Here is a 26,194-nt window from a genome sequence, read left to right as displayed (position 1 = left end):
CCTCCCCCTCTTTCCCACGCCTCCAGCCCCTTTCTCAGTCCAACTCCACCAGCCGCACTCTCTATCCATATCCTCCTGCCCCTCTGTCCACCTCCTTGTCCGTTCAGTCTCCTTCATCTCCTTCCATCCACCTCCCCCCCCCCCTCCCTACCTCCACTTCCTCCACAACCCTACTCCATGTTCACCTCCCACTGCACCTCTCTCTCCCTTTCTCCTCCTCCCCTCTTTCTTTGTTCATTTCCTCTTCCCCTCGTCCTGTCCATGTTCTGCTACCTCTCTCTCTGCCAATCTCTACCTCTCCTGCCCCTTCATCTTTCCTTTCTCTGCCCATCTCCTTCTCTCACACTTCTCTGCTCATCTCCCTGCCCTCCTCATTCACTGGCCATTTCCTCCTCCTCCCTCCCTCCCTCCCCCCCTCTCTCTCTCTTCTTCAAACCAGTCGCAAAAAAATTGCACCCTGTGACATTCTGCATTCGGATCGATATGAATTCCATCTTTATTTAGGGACTTGACGTCCATGAATGGTTTCAAATGTTCTCCAAGTGGCTGAACATCGAGAGGACCCAGCCCACATCATTATGAAGTCACCGCAAGCTTGCACAGTGCCTTGTTGACAACTTGGGTCCATGACGTCGTGGGGTCTACGGCACACTCGAACCGTTCCATCAGCTCGTGACTCACCTGACCAGGTCACGGTTTTCCAGTCGTCTTGGGCACAAGCGATATGGTCACGAGCCCAGGAGAGGCGCTGCAGGTGATGTCGTGCTGTCAGTAGAGGCATTTGCGTCGATATTGTGCTATCATAGTCCATTAACGCCAAATTTCACCGCACTGTTATAATGGATGATTTCGTCGACGGTCTACATTCACTACGGTTTTTCACTCTCCTCGGTTGTTAGGTGTAGGCTGTCGACCACTGCATTGTCCTTGGTGAGAGGTAACGCATGAAATTTTGTATTCTTATCACACTCTTGACACTGTGGATGTAAGAATACTGAATTTCCCAACAGTTTCCGAAATGGAATGTCGCATGCTCCGACTACCGTTACGCATTCAAAGTCTGTTAATTCCTATCGCGCGACCAAACTCACGTCGAAAACCCTTCCATATGAATCGTCTGACTACAAATGGCAGCTCCACCAATGCAGAGCTCTGTTATACACTGCGTACGAGATACTGATGCCATCTGTGTGTGTGCGTATCGCTATCCCATGACTTTTGCCGCCTCAGTGTACAGTCTTCTTTACCCATAGATGAAAGAGCTTAATCGCACAGGCTCTGACGTTTTTCTATCGTTCTTGCGACTCTGTGGTTGTCGCAAAGCACATCCCTGGACTTTTATCCGTTAGAAAGATGACACACGACGAGATTCGTGCCTGCTTAGTGTTATCAGCAGATTTATAATTAAGTATAAAATGATGGTCTGGATACCTCGTCTCCCCTACCTTCCACCTCCACACACACTTCATCTCCTTTCCCAAAGTGGCTTCCATCAACTTCTCCTTCCGGATGATGCCCTCTCTCCCTCCACTTATCTCTCTTATCAACTGTGATCCTCATATCCCCATCCCTACCTCTTCCCGGGCTCCCTCTCTCCGTACCTTCCATCTTGTTTGTTTCCTGCCTACCCTCTCTCTGACTCCATTCTCTCCCCCAAGTCCTTTAGCTATCCCCTCCTCTGCTTCCCCCACTCCATCTGATGTCCATCCGCAGAGGCTCATTCACGCTGCTGCTGCTGAACAGGCAACTGCCTTGAACGCCGCCACGATGCCGTACAGGAGATTTCGTCGCCGTTCTAAACAGACAGTCTATAAAACCATCGAGAACATCGAGTTCGCCACAACAGCTGGAGACAAGAAGAACCGCATACCAGTTAGGAGTGTTGCTGCTACTGCACTTGTCGACGGACCTTGTGTTTTTTGTGGTTGTAGACTTAATTTTAGTATTGACATTAATGATACTTTCTCACATGGTAATGGTTGGCTCACTGTAGCCATTGTACGTGGAGGTACGGGAGTTCCAGGACTTGAAAGGACATTTATGTGTCCTCTCCCTGCACCGGTTCCCCCTTTTGTTTCTCCTCTCCTCTCCTCCTTTCTCCCCCTGATCTGTCCGGGTCCTCCCCCCTCCCTCTTCTCGATCTGCCTTCGTGTTTACTCTATAGTGCAATGTTTAAGTGAGTGTTCAGTGTTGTGTGTCCCCTGTTTTTAAGTGTTACGAACAGACACCAACCATACTGCCCCTAGGTGTGTTTTTTAACTTTTGCGAACAGAAACCAGACTGTCACCATGTTTTTTAGTTGTGCCTGTCCATTTACTATGTGTCTTAATCAGCATCACCAACACTTTGATTTTACATTTTCACTTCCGCAACTTTTCACCACTTTACAGTTTCTAAGTCGCCGATTTATCGCCTGTTTTATTGGTTCTTACCTATTCATTATATTTTTAACTCTTATGTAGGCTGCAGAGCGGCATATTACCCTGCTGCCAACCCACCCCCCAACTTGTGTGTGTGTGTGTGTGGGGGGGGGGGGGGGGGGGAATCGAAATTGTATAAAGAAAAAAAATCTGAATACGTTATATTAGCAACAACTGTGCAGGGATCCCACGATATTTTGAGTACATCTGAAGATTAATTTTGTTACTATTAATAAATGAAAAGAAGTGGTTAAACGCAGAGACAGGGTATGATCGTCTCTAATGTCACTACAGTAGCCAGTTATAAAAATATGTGAAGATTAACTTAGTTGCTGTTAATAAACTGAAATAAGTTGATTGTCACGCAGACAAGAGGATAATCCCCTCAGGTATTCAATAACCGGCCAACCACAGCACAAGTAGCTGCTGCAAATTTTCGGGAGTTCTACATAATGCTAGCAGTTTCTGTCATACCTGCATCACAACTTGTGGCGTCATGGATCTGATGTTATGACTTCGTTCAAGTGAGGTATACTACATAAATACCTGTTCACGTCATGAAAACCACCTTGTGTTTGATATGAGATAGTCACTCCAGGATACAATTATTTTTACTGAGTGTTAGAAGACGATGCAAAGCTAGGAGAACATATGAGAAATAAATTTCTGATTGCAATAAATGTACGAAACAAAGTTATTGATTGTCATTTTGTAAAGTTTGATACTTAGGGAGTTAGTCCCTATTTCCGGATTTCTTCTGTTTCTTTCATAGATGACCACTGTGTACCTGAAATGTTCATATGACTACATGTACAGTAGAGTGACAGAATATATCCGTATTCCATTACCCATTGTCAGTCAAATACGCTTCGATTTCCTGTTTCTTCCTAGCAGCAATATTGCGGATCATTTAAAGAGCGCGAATCTAATGCTGTACGGTCAATGACGAATGTGTTCACTGCACATGATACGTAGAACATTGTCTACACCACACACTGTGCACGCCCTCGAAAAGTGTGTACATGGAAATGTGACGACATTTCTAGTAGTGGAATAAAAGAATCTAAAACCCTATTTGTAAAGCTTAATAAGCAGCGCGCTAAAATTCGAAACAAGGAGATGCGCTAAACCCAAACTGAATACGTTCGCAAATCAACGACGACTCGTCTGGTACACCGGTCATTCTGAGTGTAGTTTGTTGGCGATTTTCCACGCCCGTTTAGGTAACCGCATTGTCGCATTACTGGTGCCTAATATCCACCCCAGAAAACAGTACGCGGTTCTAGGCGCTGCAGTACGGAACCGCGCGACTGCTACAGTCGCAGGTTCGAATCCTGCCTCGGGAATGGATATGTGTGATGTCCTTAGGTTAGTTAGGTTTAAATAGTTCTAAGTTCTAGGGGACTTATGACCTCAGATGTTAAGTCCCATAGTGCTCAGAGCCATTTGAACCATTTTTGAACCAGATAACAGTATAGTGAGGTAGTGAAAATACGGTAGTAAAAAGAGTTTGCAAGGTTAACAGACTGATGGTGGAAGGGATTCATACTCCTATCTATCGCAACCCTCACGAACCGATTCTACATTTACTGTCAAATGTAGCAACAAGCTACAAAAACAAAGTAAATTTATCAAGTCATGAGAATAGCCAACCCCAAATGACAAAGGAAATGGAGGAAGTGATGCATGGAACGAGAGAATAAACAATGCTCATAAACTCCGTTTTATGGAAAACTAGTCCTCTCCGTCTACCTCTCCCTCTCCCTCACACACACACACACACACACACACACACACACACACATACATACATACATACATACGTACATACATATGCAATACTTTCTACCCTAGTAGACAAACCACAAAATGTTTCACTGTAGAATCAATATTTAGCGTCACACTGGACAGAACCATAAAGATGAGCAAGTGAGCGGTGACAATAGCAGAGCGGCTCTCGGTGAGTATGATGGCATAAGTTTTTCTCAAATCTCTTTATTCTGTAAAAACTATGTAAAAACAGCTAAGAGAGACGTATGAAAGGTTTTGGGAAACAGTGCAAAGAAATGGTTCAAAAGGCTCTGAGCACTATGGGACTCAACTTCTGAGGTCATCAGTGCCATAGAACTTAGAACTACTTAAACCTAACTAACCTAAGGACATCACACACATCCATGCCCGAGGCAGGATTCGAACCTGCGACCGTAGCGGTCTCGCGGTTCCAGACTGTAGCGCCTAGAACCGCACGGCCACTCCGGCCGGCGAAAACAGTGCATAGAATTACAATGAAAACATAACACACGAAAAATTTTCGAAATTTTTGGTAAGTTCCTTTGTGGCTAAACTGCTGAGGTCATCGCTCCCTACGCTTACACGCTACTTAACCTAACTTAGACTAACTTACACTAAGCACAACACACACATCCATCCTCGAGAGAGAATACCTAGTATACGAGGGATGTACGCTACTGATGGTTAGAATCCTATACAGAAGGTAGACAGAAATACGGAGATACCACACACGTAAGACGTTGTCATCTCTAATGTGGTATAGGAAAACAGTTGGCATTTAAAATAGCTTCCAGTCGTATAACAGTGGGTAAATGCAGGTCCTGTATGGTTTGCAAGGTAATTTTACACCTTTCTCCTTGCAAAGTAATATCTGGCAAGCTGAGGTAGGAATGATGGAGGTGGAGGCGATCACGTCCATTTCTCACGAAAGCAAATGGTTCAGATGGATCTGAGCACTATGAGACTTAACATCTGATGTCATCAGTCCCCTAGAGCTCAGAACTACTTAAAACTAGCCTAAGGACATCACACGCATCCATGCCCGAGGCAGGATTCGAACCTGCGACCGTAGCAGTCGGGCGTTTCCGGAATGAAGCCCCAAGAAACGCTCGGCCACCGCGGCCGACTCTCACCAAAGGGGAACACAAAGTCTCAGCAGTAATGAGACCTGTTGAATGTGGTGGCCAGGTCAGATGGGACAATTCGTCCTCGTACTCACCAAACCAGTCCTGGACGATGCAAGCTTTGTGAACGTGGAGACAGTTAGGGAGCAAATATTGTGTCATGGAATGGACCTGATGAGCCAAAATGGGCACATACTCATGGGCAGTAACGCGAGCTTTCATAGTTACAATGGGGGCATGAAATACCATCATATGGCTTCTCAAATTCCGGTCATGTTTCTTTCATGGGACGTAAACTCGGTTAGAATTTGGAAACAGTGTGAAACGAGACACAACATTCCAGCTGAATTTCTTTCCTCCACAGTCCAAGTGTTATGGCTTCTGCACCACGTTTCCGTGTTACATTTTCATCACTAATGATTAATCTGGGAATTCAAGCTCGCCCTGAATTCACTGCTTATGGAGTTCCCTAGGCATCGGTTTGGTGTAGTGACTGCTGAAGCTGTCGACCTGTTACTTTTCGTCACAATATTTTTATATGACGGTGTATCACTTTCACTCAACACAAACCTTGTGACTTGGGGGATGATGATACTTCGCTGCTATAACAAATCACTTGAAAAACCGGACACTTCAGTATACCTTGGTTGCGGAAGCATTAACCATACGAAAACCAACAATTTGCCGGCGTTCGAATACTCTTCGCTCCGGCAAAACGCAATCACAGCTACACAGCAAACTTTTCTGTCCGCGACCGACACTTGCAACGTATTGAGGACATTGCACAAGTTCCGTTCATGGTGAAATACAGCAGTGCAACCTGCAGGCTTGATCAGGCGTGCATTTCTCGCAAGGTTTCCATATTTTCGTCCATTCCCTGTGTGTGGTACTACTCACCGAGCTGACTGTGTCTTCACAGGCATCCCGGAACCGCCGTTCAACTGCTCGGTGGCGAACCAGACGTCCGAGACGGTGCACGTGCGCTGCCTGGAGGGCTTCGACGGCGGGCAGCCGCAGCTGTTCGTGCTGGAGGTGGCGGACGCGGCGGGCGGCCTCGTGCTGGCCAACCTGTCGTCGCGTGCGCCGCTCTTCACGGTGGAGGGGCTGGCGCCGGGCCAGGCGCTGCGCCTCTCCGTGTACGCCGCCAACTCCAAGGGCCGCAGCGACGCCGTCCACTTCGAAGGCGCCACGCTCAAGGCGGCCGAGAAGCAGACAGGTACCGACCGGCGCACTCCAGAGATCCACACACGATAGATCTCTGGAAACATGTGGTTGGACACGCTTCCACAAATTCTGGTACACTGAAACGCTGCTCCTTTTATAGGTTCACAGAAAAAAATGGGCTTCAGTGATCACTCATGTGATGTTTGTCTTGCTTTTCGGGAAGCCTGAAACAGCATTTCTGTATCCCATTGTTAGAGATATAGTTTCCTGGCACGGTCGCCACGTCCAAGAAGGTGTGAGCTGGCTTCCACCTCCACTCACTAAATATATGCCCTAATGCTGCACGATGTAATTGTCCCAGACTGCTATTGAGAGCAGCGCAACACGATATATAAATTGAAGGGATTTTGAAATGTAAATTGCCTACCACGGTCTGGTAATCGTTCTATGCTGGGTAACTAGATAAAATTCTCCGACTACTTTTCTGAACAACTCCAGGCTCAGGCTGAACGTTAAACTAAGAAAATTACATTTAAAATTTGTAACATAGTCGCGCCAATGGCGGGTCGATGCTATGTCGAAATGTTGCGTCTCTCCCACAACAGACCGAAAGATTAAATTGTTAATTCAGTGTTAGTTAGTTAATATCTAGACTGAGGTGGCAAGAAAGTATTTGAACACATTTTGTTGGAGAATTAACTTAACGTATTGTAATTTATGCAGAGATACAGAGCACTATGCTTACATGATTAAGGCAGGCAGGATAGTAAAAGACAAAATCAAACAGCCAGGCAAAAAAAAAAAAAAGGCTGAGAAAAACAATCTTAGTGTTATCCGCAAGAGTTTTTTGTAGATTTATTATTCCTATACTTGTTATAATCCTTGAAACAACATTATGAGTACAGACAATGCAGATGTTATCATATGGATTCTTTGGTCCAGAATCATTACACAATAACCATAAATCCTTAGTAAAATCAATTTATTTTCATTTACTAATCTCATGAAAGTTCTAGTATTTACAATTTACATCTGGTACAAAAATGTTAACCATCAGATTAATAGTAACGTTTTTAGAGACTAAACAGTGTCATTGATGTGGCGTTTGAGGTTTTCCCAAGCTAATAACTGCCTCAGTGGTTCACGGGCGTCTCCTCGAATATCAGACGCAATGCCTGTGAACCACTTACGGAGTAATACGATGTATACAACTACTTCATTTAGCAATAGCTCATATCTCACGTCAATATCAAATTTTAATGCATATTGACCCATTAAATGTTTTAAAGCAAAACTACGTTATTTTTGTTAAAAATGCAATTTACTATTTGTTAAGTAATAGTTACCCTTGATACTAAACATATAATTTACATTAAATGAAAACAACTTACTTCCAGTGACTTTCAAATGAAGGGCTTTTCAACTAAAAAATTTACATAGTACGCACTCATTCTAGCAGACAAACCTGTCTAGCGCTCGAAACGATTTGTATTCAACAGTGCTCTGAAATTTCCAGATTTTCCAAGGCGATTTATTCAAAACTTTTTTTTTTTGAAGGATATGGGTATTTACGTCATACTGCAGTAGGGAACTGATATCCCTGCACTGGTTTTCAGTATTTGAAAATATAGCGAAATTGAACTTCTAAGACTACAATATGCTTCAGCCGATTCACCACATTTTTAAAACATGGATGAGGGGATGACACGGCATGCGTTTGGACTTCAAGGAATAATTTCCATGATATTAGGGAAAACTGTCTAGGTTAAAAACTGTAGGGGAAATAAATATATACCGTACATATAACTAGACTGGCTTTGTATTCTACTTTGAGATGAAAAATGACCACTATCTTACTTTTCAGAAGAGTGATAACCCAAAAAATATCATAAATCTTGCAGCTAACTTGATGTTGTCCTCCATATCTTCCTGGCTTCAGCTAGTATTTCCATCTATATTGTTACATCAAACATCTTCTATTTTGTGAACTCTAGTTCTGACCTGCCCCTATCATTTTCTTCCCTACTGCTCCTTCCAGTGTCAGGTGTGTTATACCTGCATGCTGTAGCAGATGCATCGTTAACATCTGCTTCCTTAAGCAAAAGTCATTCACTTAGTTATGTCTTCATCTATTAATTTGAGTTGTTCTACGCTTTATATTTCATCTAGCCCCTAGATTGTTTCGTTCTTGGATAGGATTCCATTCTTCTTGATCTTTCGATTCTTGAACATTTCTCTTCTGCACAACGCAGTACTCCCGATTTTTCAACCTTCGCTTTTCGTAAGCTGTTCCTCATTTCAGTATGAATGTATGCCAGCAGAACTCTTTTGCTACACAAATTGTTCGTCGTCCGTCATTACTCTGGCACCGCGCGCTGCGGAATTCGAATCCCTGCCAGACGTCATGGACGTCGAAGACCCATAGAGGTCTCTGTACCATCGCTCCGTAAGCTGTGACGGTGCGCGCCTCCTGGCCCGCATTTAGGTTGAAGGCGCCACAGTGGAACACGTGGTTGCAGCAGCCAATAGCGGCGTCCCCGATAGAGTACTTAAGCGCCTGCCTGTCGCTCAGCCTGCCAGTCTAACCTCGCGTGCGTCTCAGGACATAACGCCTCGCATTAGACAGCGTATTGAATTTCGTGTTGCTTTAGGAGTGGACGTGGTTGTCTTGTTTGGTTAGTGACTCTGTTGTCTGTTCTTGTTTTGTGTCGTAAGGTCCTTCGTTGGTCGTGTCCGTTCTCTCCCGTTGTGTTGTTGTTCGCGGGCCGCTCCGCGGGTACCGCCGCGTTTCCGTCACTACAACCCCGCGACCGTTCCGGTCGCCGTTATAACAACTACTTTCCATATTTTCCTTACTTCGCCTAAGCGGAGCATTTTTCATATATTCCTCTATCTTGTTGTTTCTAGTTATGATGTTAAGAAAATCGTTATCCTTATTTCAACTACTCTCCATCACCTTCGTGATCGCTTTGTTAATCCTTAAGTCTAACATACAGTCTCTAAATTGCTGTATGAGATTACGTTGTACTGTCTTGGTAGCCACTTTTGGGACTACCGTTTGCTGTCCCAGCGTTGTCAATAACTATAATGAACCATCCATAGCAACAAAACGTAACAATGATTTATACAACGATTTCTTTGGCCTTTACTTACAGATTTAATGATCATTGCTCCATAAACACGACGAAAAGCAAATGTCACTAGTTCATCTTCCAGTACAGAAATAATCCTACCTCACAAAACAAAGATGTCAATACTCATTTGTTCTTCGTACTCTGTAGAATGTTAGCCACTCTAGCTGGGAGTATTATTACTAGTTTCCCACTGTAGACTGCTAAACAAAAACACACTTCCTAGCAATGGAAGGAGTATTATTTCTCTAGCAGATGTAGCAAATTGCGTTCATAATAGTGAGAAGCGAATGCGAAATGTAATTGAAGGGAAATGCATAACCTTGAACGAAGGCTCAGAACCGTACGGTAATGTTCATAAAATACAAATCGCTCATCCAGAAAAACAGTGGTATGAGTTATTCCACATGCAAATCTCCCCGTATTACCACGAAAGACAAATGAATGACAACCTATTCATGGTCGAAGTGAAGAATATTGGTAACGCGACGGAACAGGATATCGATATAATAGGACCAAGTAACATGTACACTTCAATGTCGTGACTTAATGCTGTATTACCTTCTGCTTAAAATAATTGCAAGATATGAACAATAACCTTTGTCTACTGAATTTACAGCACTGCACAGCTAATCAAAGTACATGTGGGTTTTGAATGCTCAAAGTGAAGTGAAACAGAGCATTGCGCAAATCTAATGAATCCCACTTTTTCACATGCATCCAACATTTATTCCACATTAAACCAGCACTGTGTCAAAAGGCACACTAATTGCATTTTCAAACATTAATACTGATATGTCAACGTAATAACCTGCTTTGCTATTGCCATTCATATTGCAACATAGGCTTGTTTGAGTGCATTCAGTACGCAATGCAGCACATTCTTCTTTGTCGGTAAGTTTCGGTTGTGAAATTGCGACATTTGGTGTAAGACATCGTGTATGTTTCCGCATTACCCCATGTAGTTTTATGAAATTCCGAGAACTGGCGGCGCAATACGTATCGTTCAAAGTGGCGTCTGTAATGGTTGTGCGTTCCAAGCAGAGAGCTGTCAATAAGTTTCTTTTGGCAGAAAACCCAAGCACTGCAGATATTCGTAGGCGCTTGCAGCAAGTCTGATAAGAGGTGATCGATGGATCACTGTCAGGCACCTCGTAGCCCAACCGGACATCTTTTCGTTAGTGTTGACACACTCGTCCATCGGTTTGGGTACTCAAGGTTGTGTGCCCGACGGCCAACTAACAATAGACCACAAGGAGCAACGAAGAATCATCTACGCGTACTTGACTGCGGGTTACGAGGCTGATGGTGAAAGCTTATTGTCGAAAATCGTCACAGGCGATGGACCATAGGTTCATCACTTCGAACCGGAAACAAGACGGCAATCCATGAAGTGGCGCCATATTACATCTCTTCGGAAGAAAAAGTTCAAAGCCGCTCCGTCAGCCGGTGAAGTAATGGCGACGATAATGTTGAAAAAATCGGTTTTTGTAGCCAGAAGAGTGGGGGACAATGTGGTGTATTGGAATCTAAATAAAACCAACCTGCTCTCAGAAAAAAGTGTGCTGCGTTCCTTGCTGAACACCCCTCGTACTTCAGTGCAGAAAATTGATTGTATAGCACAGTAAAGTCTGATGATGAAATGATGATCGTATAACGTCACTTCTGAGTTTTCACACTGTAGTTTTACACGACCAACGATCCTTACCACGCACGGCATATAGTATGTAAAGTAGTACAAAGGAAGTGGTTGATAGTATTTCATCGTCTACGGTGGCAGTATATTAAGCGTAACGTCCTTGATCTGCAAACTTTCATCTACATTGTTCGATTTGGACAAAGTTTTGTCACCGTCCAATGGCACGAGCAGAGAACAGCTCCGTTCTGCATACGAATGAGTCATACCACTGTTTTCTGGATGAGCGATTTATATTCAAAGCACATTCCGGTTCTGAGAGTTTGAGTCTACGCACTTCCCTTCCTATAGGAAGTCAAACCATTACAGTCCAAGATACTTGTATATGAACTTGCACGTAACACTCCTATTACTTTGAGTCTGTTCAGAGACCACATAATTTTATACAAGGACATACGTCCTTATGAAACTATAACGATACTCAAAAACATGGGCAGACGGGAGAACTAACAGTTTACGTCAAGAAATAGAATCGGAATTTAATCACTGTCTAGGACGCGTATTCAGAGTTGCGTGACTGGAATAATTCAAGGTGAACGACCATAGAAACATAGTCGTAGAAATGATCGATGAAAGACAGAGGCTCCTTGGAAGGATCCATGAAAGTGTATTTCACCGACAAACGATGTTACTAAAAGAAATTTCCTTGGAGTTGTTGAATACTGCTGATCAGTCAGTTAGAATAAGGAAATAGTTAGTGTGAAAACAACTAACATTTTGTCATGCGCTTTTTTAGCGACACTGGTGTGTGGGGATGTGTAGGGGAAATTACACATTTACTTTTCTTCTATGGAATTGCTTTTGGTCATATTCTCCCTCCTACTGATTTCCATAGACATTGAATTCTCCTGCGAGGAAAATATCTTTGCTTGCCATTCTACAGTGGAAGCGCAAACGTTTGTGACACTTGAAAAACAATGGAGGAACAGTAAATAAAAATAAATGTCCTGTGGCTCTACCGGCTGGTGCAAGTCTTTCAATTGGGCACCACTTCGGCGTCTTGCGAAACAGTGACCTTGGAATACTCGCAACTCTAGGTTTCTTTTCAGGTGTCTTGCTTAAAACTTTTATATTCTCCGTCATAGCACATACGTAATATAAGTTAATACTTGGAAGGGACTACTATTGCTTACTAATATCCTCCACGCAATTTTTTGTAACAAAAAGATTATAGTCTTGAATTAATTTCAAGGAAGTACGACCAGTTCGTCTGCACTCTGTGACTTAAAAACGTAGTCGCCAGTGACAGAAATTTTCCTTCCTAACAGCTGCCTTCGAGAGAAAGCAAACCTACTACTACTGTTTTCGTAACATGGAAAAGTTGCTAGGTGGTTGCCGTCTGTAAATTTGCTCTACTTAACTGGAGAACATTGATCAACAAACGTAGTATAATTCACATCATGACATCCAAAACACCAGACTTGCCACACACATTTTAACATGGGCTACATTAGGGAAGACAGCCACTAAAAAGTACGCACAGACCGCTTCATCGCTCTCATTTCGAAGTTCCCTAAAACACAGTCCTAAAATTTATCAAAGTGTAACACATCCGTGGGAGAATGTGGAGAGGCGTGGATAGAGCGCCTCGTCGTCTGCGGCCCGCAGTAGCACATGTCGTGGACGAGCTTTAGATCATCCTGCACTGACTCGTGAGCAACTTGTTATAGCAGCTACTTCTGTCACCCAACCCTTTCCGATCATTATGAGCGATCCTGGCATTATCATTTATATTTCACTGATCAGGCAATATTTTACTGAACAGTGATCTTTCCCTGAGTAAAGCACGACAAAAAATGTGTCTGTTTATCAATGTGAAACTAGTAGAACTTTTCAAAAACATGGCGTGAAAGATAGTGTGCTCTGAGAGGTCGGTTCAGAAATAGACTGTAGCTAAAATATTTGACATACAATGGTCAAAAGCCGCAGCGCACCATTAGCTTCCTGATTCCAAAACTTAGTAAAATTTCGAAATTCTCACTTCAAATAAAAAAGTAGTTACACTAGACAGATTACACCGAACTCCACGTAAAAGTAGGTTTTATTGAATTAACATACTTGTAATTGTATACAGGGAGGATAAAACTGCTGAAAGTTATGCTGTTACATCAGATTAAACGTTTTTACCAACGGTGAAATTACTGTCTTACTTTCCTGGGTGCCGTAAAAACATTGAGAAATGCATAACGGGCGAAAAAAGTTAAGCACCCAAATGACAAGGTCTGTTGTCAATGAAACTCCCTGTTTGTAGACACCATCCATATGTGTGTAAGTGATTAGAGCTGCAGTTTTCTGTGACAACTAGAACAGCAACCAGAATGCGTTAGATTTGTTGGTATTTAGTGTTGTTACCAGGCATATAGCGTCTTGAACAGGGTCAGTTGCTGAGTGATTAATTTGAAGGACACATCAGTTGTTGAGTGATTAATTTGAAGGACACCGGGATGTCACGTACTCATATGAGACAGCGTCATCAGCTTTATCAGCTCCTGACAGGTTTTGGAAGTGGCCATGTAGTGTGTCTCCATTTGGCTAGATGGTCAAATCGTGCAGTATCCTGATCCGTCCACAATTCGGTGGTGACCGTGGGCCAGTGATGGCCTGCCTGAGAACAGAAGGGCAAGCCTAATCTCCGTCAAGGTTCCTGTCGATCACGTATGACTACCACACGAGAGGGTCGCTATATTGTGTATCAAACACATCGTAACGCATTCACATCTGTAACTGACATCCGAAAACTGGTAGTGGACTCCCTGTAACATTCTGTGTAATCCCGCACATTTGGTCGGAGATTACCAGCAACCAGACTAGGGAATTATGAATCCTTTATCACTATCACATGGCCTGTGACTGGAGTCGTGACGGGATCAGGATGCGTGCTCAGCTGATGAATGGTGTTGCATTGTGTTCAGCTATGAAACACTGTTCTGCACTCTCCAGGATGACCATGGTCTGTGAGTATCGTGGCGACCTGGGGAGATTCCAATTCTTAACAATTTTACTTCTGGCGTACAGTTTTGAGAATCCATTGGGGAAGACTTCAGGCCACGGCTAGTACTGATTGAGGGAACGCTAGCGGCACAACAAAGGTGCCTCATGGACATGCTGGGTTTTCTTGTGTTACCTCTCAACGATGGTATTGTTGTGTTATTTTCTAACAGGAATATGCTCATCGACACATGGTTAATTAATTAACGGGTTATATGATGCTCAGGTACTTCCGTGGCCTGGAATATTCCTAGATCTGCCCCCGATAGAACGTCTGGGACCAGTTCGGAAGTGCACTACGTCGTAGTGGCAATATCCACAATATCAAGGACCATCTAAAACAGTAGTATGCCAGTTCGCGTGAGTAGAGGATAAAACGGCCTTAGACACTCTTCCCAACAGTATCAGTGATTGCAATCCGAGTCAGAGGAACTGCAGCTTCATATTGGTAAGTTGCTTCATACTGCCAAGATCTTAGGAAATTTAAATACCGAGATAACATCACGTACCTTCTCAGGCTGTAAGGTTTCCTTACGTTTCCTCCTTTCCTTCCAGCTGTTGTGTTTCTTTTTCATTAGGTTGTATAATAACTACAATATCCTTACCTCACCTTCCTGAAACTTACACTGAAGCGCCAAAGGAACTAGTACAAACATGCTTATTCAAATACAGGGATACGCAAATAGGCAGTATACGGCGCTGCGGACGGTAACGCCTATATAAGACAACAAGTAGTGTCTGCCTAAGATCGGTTACTGCTGCTCCACTGGCAGGGTATCAAGATTTAAGTGAGTTTGAACGTAGTGCTATAGTCGGTGCAAGAGTAATGGGACACAGAATCTCCCAGGTACCGTTGAAGTGGGGATTTTCCGGTACGAGCATTTCACGAGTGTACCGTGAATAACAGAAAACCGGCAAAACACGAAATATCCAACATTGCTGCGGACGGAAAGAAATATCCTGCAAGAACGTGGTCAACGACGCCTGAAGATAATCGTTCAGCGTGACAGAAGCGCAACCCTTCCACAAATTGCTGCAGACTTCACAGCTGGCAGTCAGCAAATGTCAGCGTGCGAACCATACAAGGAAACATAATCTATATGGGATTTCGGAGCTGAGAGCCAAATCGTTTACCCTTACTGCACTGCATTAAGTTTTACGCCTCGCCTGAGCCCGTCAACACCGGCATTGGACTGTTGATGACTGGAAACGTGTTGCCTGATCAGACGAGTCTCGTTTCAAATTGTATCGAGCTGGTGGATGTGCACGGTGTGGTGACACCATCATGAATCCATGGATGCTGCAAGTAAGCTGGGGACTGTACAAGCAGGTGGAGGCTCCGTAATGGTGTGCAGCGTGCGCAGATGGAGTGATATGAGACCCCTGAAACGTTTAAGTACGACTCTGGCAGGTGACACTCACGTAAGCATCCTGTTTGATCACCTCCATTCATTCATGTCCACAGCTCATTCCGACTGACTTTGGCAGTTGCAGTAGCACAATATGACAGCCCACACGCCCAGAAGTGCTACAGAGTGGTTCCAGCAACGCTATTTGGAGTTTAGACTCTTCCACTGGCCACTAGACCCCACTGACATGAACATTATTCATCATATATGGGATATGGGATACGTGGCAGTGTGCTGTTCAGAAGAAATTGCCCCCCCCCCCCGCCCTCCCCCAAATATATGGTGTCAGTTTCCTCCAGCAGTACTCCAGACACTAGTCGAATCCATGCCACGTCGTGTTGCAGCACCGCTGCTTGCTCGAGTAGGCCCTACACGATATTAGGCATGTGTACCTGTTTGTATGGGTGTTCACTGTAGTAAAAAGTAATTTTTCATTATATTCCGTAACTTATTGGTAGGTGTACAGTACTTACAATTTTTGTTATTGATATATAAAGACTGGACAAGAATCGTGACGTCATACAATTGTGGTAGGAGCCAAGGCCTAAGACAGTTAGTGTTCTCGTAATAAAAACCATTCCGCGAAGCGCTCCGAATATAGAGCGTCGTATATGCAGGATGGTCAGAAACAGTCTGGAAGGCTTGTTACGTTGCTGCTGGATACGTTGAGCCGAGAAATGATGTTTAAGAAAAAAAAAAAAACATATATTACACCGTTGCCGAGTTAACAACGATTAGCACTGAAATTAGACAATCAGGCTACTGCGCGCAAAATCCAAGGGGCTCTCTAGAGAAAGTACCTCCGAAAGTGGTCTTCGTTTGGTGTGCTAAGATCGGACAAGGCAGCGAAGCAAGAACTGGACTTGGGACGGTAGTTAGGATAGAACCCGAGCCAAACGCCGGGCAGCCTCTTGCACTAACACCTGCGCTACCAGTACAGCTGACATTGATTATATCTGGAGCGTTATGAATTTGCTTGCGCACGCGATGGCCTGATTGGCTAAGGTCAGTGCTAATTAAATCGGAAACGGTGCGAAGTATCGAATTTCTTTCAACAATTATTTCTCGGCACATCCTACACTGCAACACCCTTACAAGGTTTTCTGTCTGTTTCTATCCACCCTGTGTATCAAACAATAAGGCAAGGAAGGCCAAGCTGTCTACACAGGTAGTCACAACCGCGCTGATCATAGACATATGGTAATAACATCAGGGTGAGAGTTTTTGTCAAAATTCAGAGACTGCACATTCGAGTACGACTCTTAAAACTAACCACACCAATCAAAAAAAGTTTTTCATCACCTCGTTTCCGAGAGTTCCGGAACCTGTACAGAAAAGTGGAATACAGATCAACATAAACATCATTTCCCCCCTTTTTATTGCTCATGAAAACCACACATTGCATGTTGTGTCACCATACAGCGAGACCTTCAGAGGTGGTGGTCCAGATTGCTGTACACGCTGGTACCTCTAATACACAGTAGCACGTCCTCTTGCATTGATGCATGCCTCTATTCGTCGTGGCATACTATCCATACGTTCATCAAGGCACTGTGGCCAAGATTGTCCCACTCCTCAACGGCGATTCGGGGTAGATCCCTCAGAGTGGTTGGTGGGTCATTTCGTCCATAAACAGCCCTTTTCAATCCATTCCAGGCGTGTACGGTAGGAATGAGATTTTCACTCTGCAGCGGAGTGTGCGCTCATATGAAACTTCCTGGTAGATTAAAACTGTGTGCCGGACCGAGACTCGCACTCGGGACCTTTGCCTTTCGTGGGCAAGTGCTCTACCATCTGCGCTACCGAAGCACGACTCACGATCCATTTTCGGGTTAAATCTGCGTTCGATAACACAGTCAGTACCTGAGGGCGGTACCGAGTGGTGTATTTAGCTCTATAACACGTTGCCAAAACGGCAGTCTGTATTACTAAACGGCTGAAACTATCGAAAGGTCTCAGTTTAAATTTGATTACGTAACGGCTTCAAGAGGCAACAAAAATACGATTATTAGAGGTTCATAAAGTTATTGACCGGGATCAAAAATTTAAAGTGATGTCGAAATCTACTTATTTTGAGATACAAACTCTTTAACAAAATAAGAGGTAATAGTGAAAGAAAGGTTATGTTTGTATTGAGGCATAAGGGCCTGCAAATTTCTCAAAAAATATTGATCCAGTATTTGAGAGTTCCAACGAACTTAACAAATAATTTGAAATCATTTAAGAAGTTTTCCTCGCTGATATCAGCCATAAAATAAAGGTTTATCGCTTACTACACTTTCGCTTTTCATGTAGTACATCTTCAGCATGAGGCATGAGATTTTAATTTATTGCCACTCTGCTACTAACTGCATTCACAATACTTTTTGGAGACAGTGTCAATAAATACCACTCCATATACCTGCAAATGTGTACGAAATATAGTTCATGGGATATGACAGTAAACATTGAGATTCAGCTTTTGTTAAGACTAATAATCCTGATTATTCTCGTCCAGTGTTCGATAAAGAAGCAATTATTAACTTCGAACAAAAGTTAAAAATAATTTCACTCTTTTTCCTGCCAACTGTAGTTTCTACCTTTTAAGTGCTAATCGTCAGATGAAACTTCCTGCCGAATCGCGATTGGAACTGGAGACCTTGGCCTATTGCGGACAAATGCTGCACCATCTGGACTACCCGATTACGACTCACGACCCGTTCTCACAGCTTTACTTCTGCTAGCACCTCATCTCTTTACCATCCAAACTTCACAGAATTAGTCCTTGCGGGACTAACACTCCTGGAAGAAGGATATTGGGGGGAAATGTCTTGACCACGGCCTAGGGGAATTGTTTCCAGAATGAAATTTTCACTCTGCAGTAGAATGGACGCTAATACGAAACTTTCTGGCAACTTGTGCCAGATAGGGAATCGAAACCTGTTCAAATGGTTCAAATGGCTCTAAACACTATGGGACTTAACATCTGGGGTCAACAGTCCCCTAGACTCATAACTACTTAAACGTAAGGACATCACACACAACCAAGCCCGATGCAGGACTCGAACCTGCGACCGTAGCAGCAGCGCGGCTCCCGACAGAAGTGCCTAGAACCGCTCGGCCACGGCGGCCGGCCTCGAAACCGGGCCGGACCTTTGCCTTCTGCGGTCAAGGGCCGCACAAACTGATATACCCAGTTATCTTCTTTTTTTTAGTCCCTGTCCTCCTCTACAGTTTTTAACCTCTACAGCTCCCTCTAACACCATGGAAGTTAATCAATGCTGTCTTAACAAATGTACTGTCAACCTGTCCGTTCTTATTGTCAGTGTTTCCAGTATATCTCTTTCCTCGTTGATTCTGCGGAGAATCTCCTCGTTCCTCACCATATGAGCCGACCTAATTTTCAGCATTGGTCTGTAGCACCACGTCTCAAATGCTTCGATTATCTTCTTTTCCGTTTTTCCCATAATGCATGTTTCGCTACCATTCAATGCTGTGCTCCAGACGTACATTCTCAGAAATCTCTTCGTCAATGCCTATGTTTGATACTAGCAGATATCTCTTGGCCATGAATGCCCCATTATCTATTGATAGTCTCCTTATGTCGTCCTTGTTCCGTCCAGGGATAGTTCTTTCGTTGCCAACGAAGCAGAATGGGTAATACAGACTCTTTGTCGACATTTCCTGATATTCGTCTGTAGATTTTACACCACTCAAACAACACTGCGGAAGTCAGACCTTACTGACATTTAAAATGCTCGTCATGTTATAAAATTCATGGTAAGACACACTAGCAAACATTCTATCAGCTTACGTTACAGATATTATAATTTAAAAGTACTGGAGCACTTCGTCTCTTTAAACATAAACAAAAAATAACAGAATTCAAAAACAATTAATTTTTAGTGCTGCAGTAAGAGCATGTTTTAGAAGAATCCGTCCACCCTGTACCCTATTTCTGGGATAGTCCACTACATTGTACAATTAACTTTCCCTGTCTACAGCTCCACTCAACATACAAACCATGCTATCGATATTTCCTGGTATGTCGGTATTCCCGTGGTGTCCCCTAACAGAGCTTATTAGGGCTTTAAAAAGATAGCGATCGTCACGCGTGCGTCTAGTTTAAAAAGTGATGATGTGACTACAGAACAGCGAATTATCATCAGGTTGAGACAATAAAAGCTTATAGCACATTAACTAAATGTTAGAATATTAATTGTACCATCTATAACACTGTAGTTGTGGTATATACTTTCGCGACGTGAAGCGTTTGCATTCATGTTTTCCCTCAGTACCATGTGAATTTTTTCACTATTATTCCATAAATAAAACAGTTGTATGCTTAAATTTATTTAATATTCTGCGCTGTTAGACGAAGTCCTACGATCAGTCGGTATCAAACGTAATTGCTGGCAACTACATAACACGACGAGTTTCTAGTTAAAGCCGGGCCTCGGTAATGTTATTAATCACTCACGAAATTCGACAATAATTAATAAAACGGTCTGTTTACAGTAGTTGCTGTTACGATCAGGCAGTATGTGGGTTTGGATCGTCCCAGGAGAGAGTGTTGAGGTAATTTGGTCCGAGCGCTGCTTGTTGCACTTTATCGCTCTGTGGAACCGAAATTTTGTTGTCCTAATTACCATGTTTTGACAGTGGCCCACAGGATATGTTTACTCATTCACCGGTATGTACAATCATATCAGTGTTGAAGTCAATGAAATTGCTGTCACTTGGAATCTTTCCAGTTGCATTGGTGAACGGTCACGAGAATCGTATGAAGCCGGAACGGTTTACGAAACATTACCCGACTTCTCGTTTTCTCCACAAATTATGTTTCACTAATACATGTTATGTGTAGTTCCATTTTCCGCGACACCAAAGGCTCATAAATTGACACAAACACGTTTTGGCGACTTCATTAATTATTGATGTGAAGAACAACTTTTTTAATTGAATCGTGATTTTCGAACTGTAAAAATGCCAGATGTCCGAAAAAGCAAAGTTAGCTTCTATTTCTCAATGATTAAAGACTTGCAAAATTTTATAGGTCTTTATTTCATGAGTACATGTTCGCTAATCCGTGTAACAGCGTAGATTTTCGCGGCTATTTTCATCTTCAGTCGTCTGTTTCTGGATTTGCCAACTCGTTACCATTTTATTTTATAGACTAATGCTTCTGTCACTGTATGTACAACATCCTCATGAAGGCCATTTGTAACAATGGCCGCAACACATTTTTGTAAAAGAGCATGAGGACCTGGTGATGTACGTGGTAACGTGTTACTGAATACTGTAAATACCTCTACGAGTCAGAAGTTACGTCTAGCCGTAAAAGTATTTTCTGATTTACCTACACATTTCGACGTTTTTTCAGATGGTTTCTTTGAAACTGACACGGGCAGTTTATATCACTGTTCTGCTCCAGCCCCAGTTTGTGTTTCAACCCGAGTGATCTCCATGTCGACTGATCGAAGGAAAGTTAAAGTTGAATCTTCTGTTCGCTTTCTTCGTGGAACCAAAATGAAAGCAACTTCTTCGTAATTGCACATTTGTGTAATTAACAAATAATGGGATAATATTCCGTATCGCCTTCCTCCACACTGTTCACTGTAACGCACTTGAATTCTTATTTCCACGCTACCTACGAAGTTTCAGAGACAGTAAGAGACGCCACTTCTCATATCTTTCTCGTTCTACGATTGCTGCTCTACAGAGTGTGAGAAGAGTTCCTGAGACGGGTCCAAAGCTCGTGGTCTCGCGATCTCGTTCTCGCTTCCCGAGCACGGGGTCCCGGGTTCGATTCTCGGCGGGGTAAGGGATTTTCACCTGCCTGGAAATGACTGAGTACTTGTGCTGTCCCCATCATTTCATCATCATTCATAAACCGGCGAGATTGGACTGAGCAAAGGTAGGAATTTGTACAGGTGCTGATAACCGCGCAGTTGAGCGCTCCGCAATCCAATCATCATCATCATCATTATCCTGCGACGGTGCACTTTAACTTTCAAACGATCCCAAGCAAGTGCGGTCAGATTCAAGGCAATAGTTAAGCACGCCATTCCATTCTGGTGATTACTGCATATTGGGTGAGGGTCTGTGATATGCCGTCGCTCAATATTGACTGTTTGGCTGATCAGAGTTGCCGTATCAGTCGTACAGAGGAGTCGGCGTCTGGGTTGGAAGAGCTCTCCCAGGTTTTTCCAAACGGAAGCGAACAGTTTCGGGATAACCATGTGCCACCATCAGTTGATGTATGAATCATATCCTCTGTGTTCTGTGTCTCACGATAGCGGTTATTTGTTCGGATAACAAAATCACTTTACCTGCCAGCTTTACATTTTCGCCATCCTTCTTGCCAACAGGTAACAACGTCTTTATGTAGGCCTCGTTGTCCCGTTTATGACAGAAAAGACAGCGTGGTATGCTGAAACGCACAATAATGGCGCTTTAATTTTTCCCGATTTGTACAGTTGTCGGATGGCAGCAATTTTATGTGTACAAAAGAGTACTGAGATCAATAAAGGATTCCGCTAAGCTTTTATTTTCGAGCCTCGTATGTGATATTCATGACAGGTCTTTGGACTTAAACGAACTTCGTAGTTCGAAAAATTGTCTCTTTTCTTCCATTTCACCTCGCGGGATTAGCCGAGCGGTCTAGGCCCTGCAGTCGTGGAATGTGTGGCCGGTCCCGGTGGAGGTTCGAGTCCTCCCTCGGGCATAGGTGTGTGTGTTTGTCCTTAGGATAATTTAGGTCAAGCACTGTGTAAGCTTAGGGACTGATGACCTCAGCAGTTAAGTCCCATATGATTTGACACACATTGGAACTTTTTTTTCTTCCATTTTCTCCTGTAACAGTGGTCAGATTCATAAAAGAAATTTTAACCTGCTCTGTGCATATTAATGCTACATAATAAGTGTCAATATGTGTTCGCTTCTAGCTTCATTATTCGGAAAGTTGAATTTCTCGGCATTTTGCACTATATCCCCAACCAACCTATAGAGCTCATGTTCGTTGTGACTTAATGTCTGTGGTCCATGGACGCCTTCCTTTGCTTTTTACAGTTTTTTAGTAACTGTTACAACTTTATGGAAAACTTTACTATTTTCTCCAAGTATTACAAATATCAATTTCTAACTACATACAGGAGAACACACTTATATTACCGGAAATATGAAAGTTTAAATGTTTAGCAACTACCATAGTGAATTATTTAAACAAATACATTGATATCCAACTACTTTAATGTTTGCGCATTGGCGCAGTGTAACAAGCAACAAATACGCTCTTCCTACGTTTCGCTGTAAGGATTTTATCCTTGTCTTATTACAAGACATCCCTCTTACGATTCCTGAGAGCACTCTAACACTACGACATAGCTGCGGACGCCTAAAAGCAGCGACGAATTAGAGTCCATGTGTGGTGGGTGGATTTGAGGAAGAGATTAAACAACGAGGTCATCGATCTCATCGGATTAGGGAAGGATGGGGAAGGTAGTAGGTCGTGTCCTGTCAAAGGAACCATCCCGGCATTTGCCTGAAGCGATTTAGGGAAATCACGGAATACCTAAATCAGAATGGCTGGGCGCGGGATTGAACCGACGTCCTCCCAAATGCGAGTCCAGTGTGCTAACCACTTTGTTCTTAGTCGTACACTCTTGTTATTCCCTCTTGTCCGTTCTATATATTGTATATGCCCAAGCTCTTCCTATAGCTTACCCCTGCCTTTTCAGAATTTCGAACTTCTTGCCCCATTTTACACTGTCGAACGCTTTTTCCAGGTCGACAAATCCTATGAACGCGTCTTGATTTTTCTTTAGTCTTACTTATAGTATTAACCGCAACGTCAGAATTACCTCGCTTGTGCCTTTACCTTTCCTAAAGCCAAACTGATCGTCGTCTACCGCATCCTCAATTTTCTTTTCCAATCTGTGTGTTATTCTTTTCAGTAAATAGGATGCATGAGCTGTTAAGCTGATGTTGCGTTAATTCTCGCACTAGTCAGCTCTTGCCGTCATCGAAATTGTGTGGATGATGCTTGTCAGAGGGTATGTCGCCAGACTCATACATTCCAAAGACCAACGTGAATAGTGGTTTTGTTGCCATTTCCCCAATGATTTTAGAAATTATGATTGAATATTATCTACCCTTTGTGTCTTATTTGATCTTAAAATCTCCAAAGCCATTTTAAATTGTGATTCTAATACTGGATCCCCTGTCTCTTCTAAATCGTCTCCTATTTCGAAACTTCCTGGCATATTAAAACTATGTGCCGGACCGAGACTCGAACTCGGGACATTTGCCATTCACGGGCAAGTGCTCTACCAACTGTGCTACCCAAGCATGACTCACGATCCGTCTCCCCAGCTTTAATTCCGCCCGTGCCTCGTCTCCTATCAACGAAACTTCACAGAAGCAAGAGATCTAACACATTCGATTCATCCAAACACACAGAGATTTATCAATAAAAATATTCAGTTAAGTACCAGTTCTAGTCGCAACTTCAATCAGATCACGAAGTCAGCCGCAATTGTACTGTAAGAACAATCAAATTTAGAAGATATGACTGGATGTGCGGACATGACCACGTAGCTGAAGGTGTTACTCTCTTGGATCTATACAGTATTCGGGGAGGCTTGATACCCAGTCCTCTATAACAGCATAAAGTGTCAACATGGATTCACCTTAAGTGCTAAGTATCCCTCATTTATTATGGAGGAGTACGAGCCTTACCAAAGACCACTTTAGTTTGTGGTTGTTATTGGAGAAACTAGTTATTCTTGTGACTGTTACTGACCACGTAAATTACACAGAAAGTGGTATGCTCCCTGGAAGAATTTAAATGTTTACACACCTCCTACAGAGCCGTATTTTGGCAACATTACAGTGGTTAAAATCTATGATCAATCCGACTGTCGAGAACATTTGGAAGAGGAACTGTTTGTAATATCAAAGAAAGAGATGAGTGTGTAGTTTAACAATATATACTTATTTGTCTTATTTCACCTCTGTGAAACACGGCGCCAGGACCGTGGTACTGTTTCAGCTACACAGGAATGACGATGTGACTGGAAGAGATATATTGCAATTATTAGGCAAGGAATAGCCACAAACCTTTTCAAAGAAGCATAAACATCACATAATTATACTATATAACATGGAATTGGCTGATGTTAATGTGGTCATACTAAAGGTGGATCTGCTTGAGCTATTGCAGTCCCATTGTGTAGATGACTATTATGAACATGTGTACAATGCCAGGTTTTGATACGCCTTTTAAAAAAATGGAGATGTGACTAATATCAAATCACGACATATGTATGCAAGGAGACTATCAGGGTAACAGTAATTTGATTGAAAACAACGGTAAGACGGCTAGGGTTGACTGTTTGACGTGGGTGAGCTGCTATTGTGGAGTAAAAATGTCCTGGGGGTTTCAAAATTAATATCTGTATTTTAAGCCTTTGTAGTGCTTATTACATTCAGCTTACAATATTAATAATGAAAAAACAACCAAACAGTTTTTCTTACAATCTGGCACACATCGAGACGACAGGGCAGATCTTCTCAAACCCTAATCAGTGCATCAGGAGTAATTGTTGCAACAGCTACATACATACTATTTCGTAAGTCACATAGGTAGGTGGTAGCGGAGACACATGCAACTGATACTTTTTAAACCCCCAGCGGTAAAAATCGTATAGCATAAGACAGAGTGAAGTTGGTGACCACGGGAAAGAAGCTCTGCCATCCAGCACATTGCATTGAATCCAGCGTTCGTGTTCTGAGTTATGCCAGAGAGGCGGCGCACCATATAGTTGCCAAACACAGTCTTGTGGTTCAGCTTCTTCCAGTTCAAAAAAGAGCCATAGATGTAATGCATCAAGATTACAAAGAACCGTTACATTTGTCTCACCGAAAAAAGGCCTACAATCTTTCTTCCGATATGTGGCACAAAGAATTTCAGTTCAGGGGAGTCTCGTGGCACCTGTATCATCTCGTTTGCATTTGGTGACCCACAGCTGCAACCATTATGTGTGTACACGGTTAATGCTAGGTGAAATATCGATTCATCACGGAAAATGACACCATCCAGAAAATCTTCATCGTCATTCAGCAACATTTCTTTACCAAAGTTGATACGTTAACCGTAATCTGTATCTGTTGGAGCTTGTAACAATTGCGAACGAAGAGTCTCCACACGGACGTTACTCTAGGTCGCCCCATACTCTTCTGTTTCCTAAGACAGCAGCTACCTTCAAACCATATTACCATTTGCGAATGTTATTATCATTTGGAGGATTACATACAAAGGAACTTAATACAGAATGCACGTTGCACTGTAATAACAGAATCAGACCTTGAAAATTATGAAATTCAAAAAGTTTTCTATTCATAAGTCGCCATATTTCCTAATACCTCATTTTAATGTAAGACACAGGAAACAGTGTATCAGAACATGTTTAAAAACAAAGATGACTGAGTT

The 26,194-nt window shown here is 42.9% G+C and overlaps 1 protein-coding gene across 1 annotated transcript in view; it reads left to right on the top strand.

The window, feature by feature from the left end:
- Window positions 1-26,194, top strand: part of LOC124613343 (nephrin-like) — a 512,361-nt gene that overhangs the window by 463,169 nt on the left and 22,998 nt on the right. Inside the window, exon 11 of the mRNA XM_047142040.1 lies at window positions 6,255-6,551. Coding sequence (XP_046997996.1) covers window positions 6,255-6,551 — 297 coding nt within the window. The remainder of the gene's footprint in view (window positions 1-6,254; window positions 6,552-26,194) is intronic.

This window comes from Schistocerca americana, chromosome 4 (genome assembly GCF_021461395.2).
Source record: "Schistocerca americana isolate TAMUIC-IGC-003095 chromosome 4, iqSchAmer2.1, whole genome shotgun sequence".
NCBI classification, from domain to species: Eukaryota; Metazoa; Arthropoda; class Insecta; order Orthoptera; family Acrididae; genus Schistocerca; species Schistocerca americana.
Note: the sequence above shows the minus strand (reverse complement) of the source record. Positions and strands in the feature narration are given on the sequence as shown.